The 11,335-nt window shown below is 44.6% G+C and overlaps 1 protein-coding gene across 1 annotated transcript; it reads right to left on the bottom strand.

The window, feature by feature from the left end:
- Positions 1–6,070: 6,070 nt before the first annotated feature.
- tdh2 (L-threonine dehydrogenase 2) lies at positions 6,071–10,946 on the bottom strand. Its single transcript, XM_071207248.1, has 9 exons — positions 10,857–10,946; positions 10,524–10,724; positions 8,899–8,941; positions 8,746–8,816; positions 8,462–8,609; positions 8,203–8,377; positions 7,993–8,083; positions 7,637–7,906; positions 6,071–6,965 (listed from the first exon to the last, which is right to left on the bottom strand). Exons 2-9 carry the CDS (start codon positions 10,708–10,710, stop codon positions 6,820–6,822), a joined length of 1,131 nt encoding a protein of 376 aa, XP_071063349.1. The 5' UTR covers positions 10,711–10,724; positions 10,857–10,946; the 3' UTR covers positions 6,071–6,819.
- Positions 10,947–11,335: the final 389 nt, after the last annotated feature.

Below are 11,335 nucleotides of genomic sequence, written 5' to 3'. Positions count from 1 at the left end.
GTGATTGGCTTAGAATTGAGGAGACATCTGATTGGCTATAGATAGAAAGAAATTACAAGTACAATCGGCTGACCGTCAGGGGAGTCTCAAAAAACCCACACGAATTCACAGCAGGTTCAGGGGATTTAAATGGAAAACAAAATTATGTGAGGATCAAAAATACATATGTACAACTTTTTTCTGTATTTGGATTTTATTTACATGTATATGAAACGGAACACATTTGTGTGTGCATTAACAAACACAAGTGTGGATCCGGAAGTACAAGTGTGAATCCTTCTGTGTGCATGTGTATTATGAGACTGTTCTGAGCCCATATAAACCCTATCACCAGTATCCAGTAAATGTATTAACATGAAATATGCAGAATGTCACCTTTTGAATGGTTTTTGTTAGGAACCTTGACTCAATAGCTTGGAGGACTCAAATGCACGACCCAGAGACAAAAAGGTTTTGAAGAAAAAATAGTCTTTACTTGCAAATAAACAAAATCACTCTTTTAGAGGAATGAACAAACTGACAAAACGTAAAGCGCTCTCGTGGAGGGTAAAAAGCAAAACACTGGCTTTCATTAAACAATGGCTTAGATCTTACTTCTTGGAGCAATGAACAAGACGAACCGACAACTAACAAGGGGAGACAGGACAATATATACATGAGGTAAGTGGGCACAGGTGGAAACAATCAGGGGCGGGGCAGACACTGATGATGGCGGGAAAAGGAACCAGAGCAGGAAGTAAAGGGACCTGGAATGAGACAAGGTGAGTACAACATAAAACAGGAAGTGGAACATAAACTAAACTAACATGACAAAACTTAACATAATTGACGGGACACAACAGTACCCCCCCTTCTAGGGCCGACTCCTGACGGCCCAGGCTGCTCAGGGTGACGATCATAGAAGTCACTGATGAGTGTCTTGTCCACAATGAACGTTGAGGAGACCCACAAACGTTCCTCAGTGCCGTAACCCTCCCAATCAACCAAGAATTGTCGTCCTCGGCCCCGTTTGAGGACCGCCAGAAGTCTCTTGACTGTGTACACCGGACCACCTTCAATGATCCGGGGTGGTGGAGGGGGCTTGGAGGCGGGAACCAGAGTGCTCTCTCGAACTGGCTTGAGTTTGCTCACGTGAAACGTGGGATGGACCCTCAAAGATCTGGGGAGTTTGAGGCGCACAGAGACAGGGTTAATGACTCTTGAAATTGGGAAAGGACCCACAAACCTCGGTGCCAACTTCTTGGAGTGAACGTGTAGGGGTAGATCCTTGGTGGAGAGCCAGACTTTCTGGCCCGCCCTGTAGAGGGGAGCCGCACGCCGGTGGCGATCCGCCGCTGACTTCATCTGGGTCGAGGTCCGGAGTAGCGCCTGCCGAGCACCGGCCCAAACCCGCCGACAGCGTCGGACCATGGCATGCGCGGATGGAACCTTGACTTCTTCCTCATTAGCAGGGAAGAGAGGAGGCTGGTACCCATTAGCACACTGGAAAGGGGAAAGACCCGTGGCAGCCGAGGGGAGAGTGTTGTGGGCATACTCTATCCAGGTAAGGTGATCGCTCCAAGTGGTCTGCTTCTGGGACACGAGGCACCTGAGGCATGTTTCGAGGTCTTGGTTCAGGCGCTCTGTCTGACTGTTGGACTGCGGGTGGTAACCGGAAGATAAGCTGACGGTGGCGCTGGCAAAACTCCTTCCAAAAGTTGGAAATGAACTGTGGTCCTCTGTCGGAAACTATGTCACTGGGGAAACCATGGATTCTGAACACGTGAGTTAACATGACCTCTGCCGTCTTCTTGGCAGAGGGAAGTTTGAGCAGAGGAATGAAATGTGCCATCTTTGAGAAACGGTCTACCACCGTCAGGACGGTAGTGTTACCTTTGGAGGGCGGTAGTCCAGTCACAAAGTCCATGGAGATGTGCGACCATGGTCGCTGAGGCACTGGGAGGGGCTGGAGAAGACCCATCTGGGCCCGGGATGAGGTCTTATTCCGGGCACACACTGGACAGGCCGCCACGTACTCGGAGACCTCTTTTTTCATGGCCGGCCACCAGAACCGCTGCTTTATGGCAAACATTGTTCGTCGGACGCAGGGATGGCATGTGAACTTGGACGTGTGAGCCCAGTGGATTACCTGAGAGCGTAAAGACACAGGGACAAACAAGCGGTTGCCTGGACACTCGCTGGGTGCCGGGCTCACAACATTCGCCTGCTTCACATCTGTTTCCATCTGCCATGTTAGCGACCCAACCACACAGTTCAGTGGAAGGATTGATACTGGTTCCTTGGCATTATGTTCAGGCTCAAAGAGACGAGACAGTGTGTCTGGCTTACGGTTTTGTGTACCGGGCCGAAAAGACAATATGAAGTTAAATCTGCTGAAGAACAGCGTCCACCGGGCCTGACGTGAATTTAGTCGCTTGGCTTTCCTAACATATTCTAAATTCTTGTGGTCAGTCCAAACAAGAAATGGTTGCTCCGCCCCTTCTAGCCAGTGTCTCCACTCCTCCAAAGCTGCTTTGACAGCTAGTAACTCCTTGTTCCCCACATCATAATTTTTTTCAGCTGAGGTCAACTTACGCGATAGATAGGCACAGGGGTGCATCCTGTTATCCTCGGAGGATCTCTGGGACAACACAGCCCCGATGCCCTCGTTGGATGCGTCAACCTCCACCACAAACTGTCTCTGCGGATCCGGAACAGTGAGTACAGGTGCCGTGGTGAATCTCTTCTTGAGGCATTGGAAGGCGGACTCGGCCTGGGAGGTCCACTGAAAGGAGACTTTAGAGGAGGTGAGAGCATGCAAAGGTGCGGCTACAGAACTGAAGTTGCGTATAAACTTCCGATAAAAGTTGGCAAACCCCAGGAATTGCTGAACCTTTTTGCTGCTATCAAGAGTGGGCCAGTTGGCCACCGCACTGACCTTGGATGGATCCATCTGCACCTGATTAGCGGTGACAATATAGCCCAGAAAGGAGACAGTGGTTGCATGGAAGTCGCACTTTTCAGCTTTCACATACAACTGATTCTCAAGAAGCTTCTGGAGAACTTGGCGGACATGCATGACATGAGACTGACTATCTGGGGAGAAAATCAAAATATCATCCAGATACACGAAAACAGAAACATTCAAATACTCTCTCAAAATGTCATTTACCATGGCCTGAAATACAGCAGGAGCATTACATAGTCCAAAAGGCATGACCCGATATTCATAATGTCCGCTTGGGGTGTTGAACCCCGTTTTCCACTCGTCTCCCTCTCTAATCCTGACGAGGTGGTAAGCATTCCTAAGATCGAGTTTGGTAAAAACTTTAGCTGTTTGAAGCAGTTCAAATGCTGAAGACATCAGCGGGAGTGGGTGGCGGTTCTTAACAGTTATTTTGTTCAATGGGCTGTAGTCAATGCATGGCCTGAGCGACCCATCCTTCTTACTCACAAAGAAGAATCCTGCACCAGCAGGTGACGAAGAGGGACGGATTATCCCCGTTTTCAACGAGGAGGAGATGTAATCGTCCATGGCCGCACGCTCCGGTCCCGAGATGGAGTATAAGCGCCCCCTAGGGATGGGTGCGCCAGGCAGCAGGTCGATGGCACAGTCAAAAGGACGATGAGGGGGCAGTGACAGAGCTTTGGTTTTATTAAAAACCTCCTTAAGGTCATGGTAGCATGAGGGGACCTTGGAAAGGTCAGGAAAATCTGAGCTTTTAACCGAAACTGCAACGGTTTGTGGGATTCTACAGGTCTGTTCACAATTCCCTCCCCATCCCTTAATTTGTCCTGAACCCCAATCAATCTGTGGGTTATGTGTCTTTAGCCAAGGAAACCCCAAAATCAGTGGATGTTGTGCTGAATTGAATAGATGAAACTGCATTATCTCTACATGATTATTATCAATTGTTACTTGAATGGGTTCCGTACAATCAGTTACTTTACACATTAGTCTGCCATCTAGGGCGCTGGCATTGACAGGATGCTTGAGAGGGACAGTCTTAATATTAAGGCGTTTAGCTAAATCCCAGTCTATGAGGCTTTCATCAGCCCCAGAGTCAATTAGCGCCCCCAGAGTATGTGTCTGACTGTTAGCTGTGACTTTAACCTGGGTGAGTGTGCGAGGAGGATAGTTAGAGGAAATCTTGCTCACCAACGCCCTCCTCATGGTTGGTGAGCAAGCCCTTTTCCCGGGCATGTTGCCTGCTGGTGACCCGATTGGCCACAGTAAAAGCAACATCCCTCCTGCAGGCGGCACCGTCTTTCCTCTGGAGAAATCCTTGTTCTCCCGAGCTGCATTGGCTCCTCCGGTGCCTGTGATGGCGCTGTTCCTGCTGGGCCTGATGAAGAGTGAAACAAGGGATCCCATGAAGGCTGCTTATCCAGAGAGCGCCCCTGGTGGCTTGGATGTCTTGTTGCAGTTCAGCACCGTTCTCTCTCTCTTTCTCTGAGGCGGTTATCAACTCGGATAGACATGGAAATCAGCGATTCCAGGTCTTGTGGTAGTTCTAGTGGAGCCAGGTGGTCTTTGATGGTTTCAGATAGTCCATTCCGGAAGGCGTCTATTAATGCTGGGGTGTTCCAGCCACTGTCTATGGCTATGGTACGGAACTCTATGGCATAATCTAACACTGGCCGTGGGTGCTGTTTGAGCTGCATGAGTACACGGGTGGCCTCAGCGGCAGGTGAAGTAAGATCAAAAATCCTGCTCATAGTGTCTTTGAATTCTGTGAAAGATCCACATATACTGGAGTCTCTTGACCACTCCGCAGTGGCCCATGCGGCAGCTCTGCCAGTTAAATGGGAGACCATAAAGGCTACTTTAGCCTCATCTGACACAAACGCGGCTGGGTTAAGCTTGTAGTGCAGGTCACACTGGACTAGGAAGGTTCTGCAGTTGCCAGATTCACCTGAATATTTCTCTGGCGATGCCAACCGCAGTGCGACAGGAGAGAAACTGACCTCGGCCTGATTAGCAGCAGGATTAGCATCAGGTGGCGTAGCAGAAATCGGAGCTGTAGCAGTTGCCTCTAGATGAGTGAGGACTCTGTGGAGCTGTTCTGCCAGCTGGTTCACCTGCGACGTGACAGAGGTTTGGAAATCCTCCTGGCGATCTGAAAGGTCCTTCACTCCATGGCTAATGGTTTTTAGCTGCCCCTGGTGCTGATAGATGATGTTTCCCTGTGCAGACAGGGCAGTCTGGAGCGTCTTGGGGTCGGCTGAGTCCATATTGGTCGGTTCGTTCTGTTAGGAACCTTGACTCAATAGCTTGGAGGACTCAAATGCACGACCCAGAGACAAAAAGGTTTTGAAGAAAAAATAGTCTTTACTTGCAAATAAACAAAATCACTCTTTTAGAGGAATGAACAAACTGACAAAACGTAAAGCGCTCTCGTGGAGGGTAAAAAGCAAAACACTGGCTTTCATTAAACAATGGCTTAGATCTTACTTCTTGGAGCAATGAACAAGACGAACCGACAACTAACAAGGGGAGACAGGACAATATATACATGAGGTAAGTGGGCACAGGTGGAAACAATCAGGGGCGGGGCAGACACTGATGATGGCGGGAAAAGGAACCAGAGCAGGAAGTAAAGGGACCTGGAATGAGACAAGGTGAGTACAACATAAAACAGGAAGTGGAACATAAACTAAACTAACATGACAAAACTTAACATAATTGACGGGACACAACAGTTTTTCATTGTATTATATATTTATACCTTTATAATTCTTTATGTATTTTGAGCAACCTTTTTGTATGTAGCTGGTCTTACAGAGGAGGCTAAAATTATATTATTATCATATTTAATTTGTTTATCATGTATTTTGAAGGTCAACCCTGTTTTTCAAAGTAACTATTTATGATGATCTAAATGTAAGGGTAAAAAAATAAAAATAAATAAATCTGCGAAATGTATCAGAGTATAAGAACACGTACCTTCAAAATGTACCTATTTAGCAGCATAATCAGTACTACTGCCTGTTATCATTATCATCCTAAACTTCATCATCGCCCACTCAGTTATAATTACTATATACATGTAGATGCATGAAGTTCAACCATTCGCAAAAATCACAGCTGTTTGGGTAAATATCATGTTTATTATTCAAGATCTTAAGTCAAAGTACATTGCTTTCCAAAGTAATCCACAGTTAAGGCTTCTTTTGTTATTGCTGCTCATTCATAACTAAAATCACACTGTTTGCAAAAAAGGCAAAAATAAAGGCTTCTTGTTAGATGCCACAGCAAGGGTAGTGGGATTGCATAGTGTGTGATATTTATTATAAAAGATTGCATTTTAAGACAGCCAGAATTGTGTCATTACAGTCCAGAGGTAACTGAGTAAGCCGTTCCAGATGATCCTGGAATCAAAATGTACAACAGATGTGTTACTCTAAATGTGCAACTCCAAATAGTAGGACAGTTTAATATAAATGGTAACATTTCCATTGATGTGATTAGCATGACATTTGGACATCTCTAAAGTATTTTTCCGTTCCGTCTGAAGTAACAGATGTAAAGTGATGCTGATACCATTATAACAATTAAAAACAATATGGATGAAAGGAAGTTTGGACAGTATATTATTCCCTGAAAAAGACTGTGTGTGTGTTTGAGTGTATGTGTGTGACGTCTCACTGTCCACTGTACATTGAGAGCATCTGACTGAGAATTCCCACTTTCATTTACTAATTCCCATGTTCATTGATGTACTGACCAGAGTAAACACTGGGATACTGGTGGACAACTTGTGAAAGGAAGTGTCATATATGCAGGCTGAAGCAAAGTCAAACATATGTCATTGGTTAGCCTTTGTGTAGCATGTATCGCTAGCTGACTGGCAAACCCTCGTTTGTCCTCTTCTGTCGAATGGATCTCAGCATGTCTGACACCAGCTCCTCAAGCGCATAAGTTGGCGCCCAGCCCCAATCTCTCCTGGCATTGGTGTCGTCAAACCTGACCGGCCAGCTGTCTGCTGCAGAGGGACAAGCAAAATTACCCAATTACTATTAGCATATTACAAAGGTAGCAGTATGAGACACATATCCTTTGAAGATAAAACTTAAAAGAGCAGTTTGTTTGATTTAAGCTAAAAACTAATTTCCTGCTCAGTGATCTGGCACATCATATACCGCTTGTTGAGTGCCACCCCTAGCACACATACGGTACACATCTGCAGAATTGGTCAGTTCCACACTCCCTGGTCCCTTTCTGTGTAAATAGACCTGCATTGGATTCTGGTCGCAGGTTACTAGATACAATGCGGTGCAACATGGCACAATCCTTTGACGAGGATCCTCTCCCTTCATACTTCATCTTAACGGCTCATTCTAACCTAACAAAAACACAACTATTCCTAACTTCTGGTGATTATAAAACAGTTAAAATATTACATTCCATTTATGCCAATAGAAGCCTCTATATCCTTCTCACCGCTGCTTTGGACCATGGGACCTAAACACTTTTAAAATGTAGGTTTTTCCTTTAATGTATTTTGCCATCAAGATCAGTCCCTTTGCAGTTATTAGTATTAAAGTAAAGAATTGTGTCATCTGCATTTCTATAATCAGCCGCCACAGCTGGATTTTTAAAACAATTTATATTTTGACAGAGCTTTTATGTGTAGGTATGTGTACCACGTCCTACCGATGTTCTGGCGGACAGAGTCAGGTTTGTAGGTGACTTTGAGGTGAGGGAGATGCTTGCGGATCTCCTGGGCCAATTCCTCTGGAGTGAAGCTCATGGCGGCGATGTTGTAGGTACGCAGAGACAGCTGGCATTCTGGTGCCTGCATGAACTCTATTGTGGCACGGTGGCAGTCAGAGATATGCATCATGGGAAGGCGGGTGTCGGGACGCAAGTAGCACTCATGGTGCCCTGTGCTGAGAGCATCATGGAAGATTTGAACGGCATAGTCTGTGAATAAAAGAGCCCAGAGCTTACTCCACAACATCAAACTGAATATACTGAATATCTGTGGCAGATAGAAAGTGATGCAATACCTGTAGTTCCTCCCCCGGGGGGGCCGTTGACTGATATCACACCTGGGTAACGTAGGCAGCGGAAGTCCAAACCATATTTATGATGGAGATACTAAAGAAAAACACAAATATTATTTAAGTTTAACAAATCTTTCCTGTTACCTGTAGTGCTTTTTATCAAGCTAGATGTCAGCGATAAATGGCACTTATACTTATACATGAATGCCACACCTCCCCCATCAGTTCTCCGTGCACTTTGGACACGCCATAGATGGTTCGAGGTCTTTGGACACAGAGGTCAGGGGCAGGGTCACGTGGAGAAGAGGGGCCAAACGCTCCGATTGTGCTGGGGACAAATATGCGCAGGCAGTTCTCTAGGGCCAGGTCCAGCACGTTATGAAGGCCTACATGGACAGCAGAAAGCAGGGTTTAATTATAAAGAATCCATAACAAATTGTACCTTTAAATGGTGTATGCTTTCAGCTCCCCTGTAATGTTGATCTTGCGTGCCAAAGCCATATTGGCCTCCCCTACAGCACTAAGCAGAGCGCTGTAGTGGACCATCCAAGTGATACGATTATTCACAACCAGTTCTCTGAGATGTTTGTAGTCCAAGACATCAGCGTATACAAACGGACCTAATAGGAAAAGAGCAGGCAAATAGATCAATTAAAGAGAATGACTAATGATTCAGCCACATGGAAATAAGATGTGCATTATGTGAGGAAGACACAACAAAGAAGGTGAACATATTTAGAATTTGGTTTTGCATACCACTCTCCAAAACATGAGGTTGAGGCTTCTTAATGTCAGACAGGATCACATTGTCCTTTCCGTAATGTTTCCTAGACATAATAAAGATATGATAACATTCAAATTTCAAACATTTTGAAAAGCTTTCATATATGTGAAGTCCACGTATCTTACCTCAGTATCTGTGCCAGTCCCTTACCTAACTGCCCAAGACCACCTGCGCACAGAAACCACGTTTTTTATATTTTATATTCCGAGGAAACGCATACATATTTGGTGGTTACATGTTTGGTATGAAAATGCAACTAATGTTTTTTGTGAGCACCACATTTCAGCTTTTTTGTTGTTTGTATCAAAGCTTTATCCTGGGACAAAAAGTGACAGCCTACTATTATTCACCTCACTCATTGGCTCTTTTATGTCACCAGTGCTGTCTGTACACATCCTATTGTGAAGAATCAAAATGAGGTCCTGCTGCCAGTGCACCGTAAAAAAACAACTCCAACAAATAAAAACGACAGCATGTGTCCAGTACTGCCTCGTGTCATTGATGCCACAGTATGAGCCTTTCCTCTTTTAGTCTAAACATTGGATATGTTGGATAGAGTTACTCTCTTATCACCATTTAAAGGTGCTGTTGGCCACTCAACCAATAGAGTATGTCTGCAGACCGCAGCAAGGAGGCGTTTCCTATAGGGGCGTTTCCTATAGGGGCGTTTCCTATAGTGAACGACGGGAGCCGGCTCTCGCCCGCGAACGAGACGTTTTTTGTTTTGTTTTTGCGGAGGGATCTAGATCGGCATGAAGGCACATTATGCAATGTGCAATGTGGACATTATCCCGCTTATTACACATGGCCACATTCTCAACAAAGTAACGACATGACTCCCAATAATAATTGAAATGCTTTTATGGATTTAGAAAAAGATTTTATTGATTTAAAAAATAGTTTTTTGTATTGATTTAAATTGACATGCATCCGCTAAGAAAAGTAGTCCGTTGTTACTGTTTGAACTAACGTAACAACGGCAGGAACTGCTTCTATAGTGTTTTTGAGGAGCTTTTTGATTACAGATTTGAAAACATCGAACATCGAGTTGATCTCAAAGCACGCTCCCCTCTCCTGCAGGGAGAAAAACTATATTTATATACTTTATATAGGTTGATACAGTAGCCCCTTTTTTTAAATAGTTTTTATAGGTGTTGCCATCTGTTTTGTGTAGCGTGGTTCTACAAGCAAGTCAATGCATTAATTGGGTGGTATCAGAGAGTTACACGGGTCTGTAAATGCAATGAAAACAATTGGCCACAGCAAATAATTTATATTAAACATGTAATTTTTACTTTTGAATACTTTAGTACAAAGGATGTCTTGAATAATTTAAGTGATATATGTGTACACATATAAATCATTAGTCAAAACAGCGCTACATTTGATTTAATTAAAAGGTATAATATGTGGTAAACTGAAGAGCCCTTTGGGAGCCGAAAGAGCCGGCTCTTCTTGGTGAGCCAAATGATCCGGCTCAGCAAGAAGAGCCGGAATTCCCATCACTAGAACAATGACTTCTTCTGCGAGGATTTATAAAAGCAGCTGGATAAAAAAAGTTAGGAAACGCCCCTATAGGAAACGCCCCTATAGGAAACGCCTCCTTGCTGCGGTCTGCAGACAGACCCATCTCCACTCAACAGGGGCTGCACAGTGAAAGTGGTAGAAAACAATGGCAGCTTCAGTGTTGGTGTAGATGTGACAAAGACTGTCATCAGCTATAATGTTGCAGAAAATAAAGTGATATTACCTGTGATAAGGATACGGGGGTTATTCTGTGAAGGTAGGGGGCTGCTGGAGTCCCGGCTGTTCCACCTGCTCACCTGCCGGTGCAAACCGCTGAGGCTGAGACCGGGCAAACTCCGTGCCCTGCTGAGACAATCTCGGCAAAACGGGCCCAGCGCAGCCGCAGTGGGCACAAAGACCCCCGGGTGCATGTCCGGCAGCAGTCCTTAGAAAAAGTGAAATTGTGATGATACAGAATATCTATAATATAGGTATGATTATTAAGGCAAATACAAGTTGTGTTAAAATAACATTTAAACACAAATTCAACTGAATAGTACACAGAAGAGTGTTTTACCTGACAAAACAGAAATCCGAGGCAGATGATTCTTGTTGCGAAACCAGCTGATGCAACTGCGTTAAACTATAACTGTTTTATGAAGCTGACACTACAGTTTTCCAGATTTTTAAGTGTCAGAATTAAAATATTATAATCCGATAGGTCACCGTTCCAGTTCACCTAACCTGGATAAATAAGTAGGTGTAGAAAGACAACAGGGCTCGTGGCTCTTTACTAAACTGGACTACAGTCTCCAGCTTCCAAAGCTGCGTGTGTGCAAACATGCTGACTTGCAGTGCACAGGGATTTCTATTGTGAACAGTGTTCAGCTGAGCTTAACAGGACTGGGAGGTGTGTTTGTTATGCAGTCTTATTCTATTCAAAATAGCTAATTGTAAATAAATGTTAGAAAATCATAAAATAAAATGCAAAGCATAAAACATTTGAGCAGAATTTAAAACACCAAAGTACATTGTTAATATATAGTGGGCCTCAAC

The sequence above is a fragment of the Pseudochaenichthys georgianus genome, chromosome 22 (assembly GCF_902827115.2).
Source record: "Pseudochaenichthys georgianus chromosome 22, fPseGeo1.2, whole genome shotgun sequence".
NCBI lineage: Eukaryota > Metazoa > Chordata > Actinopteri > Perciformes > Channichthyidae > Pseudochaenichthys > Pseudochaenichthys georgianus.
This window is presented reverse-complemented; position numbering and strand designations above follow the sequence as displayed.

Coding starts and splice junctions, on each gene's coding strand:
- tdh2 (XM_071207248.1), bottom strand. CDS start 10,710: ATGCACCCGGGGGTCTTTGTGCCCACTGCGGCTGCGCTGGGCCCGTTT. Junction 8,610..8,745: donor ACCTCATGTTTTGGAGAGTG/GTATGCAAAACC, acceptor TTTTCCTATTAG/GTCCGTTTGTATACGCTGAT. Junction 6,966..7,636: donor CTCTGTCCGCCAGAACATCG/GTAGGACGTGGT, acceptor GTCCCTCTGCAG/CAGACAGCTGGCCGGTCAGG.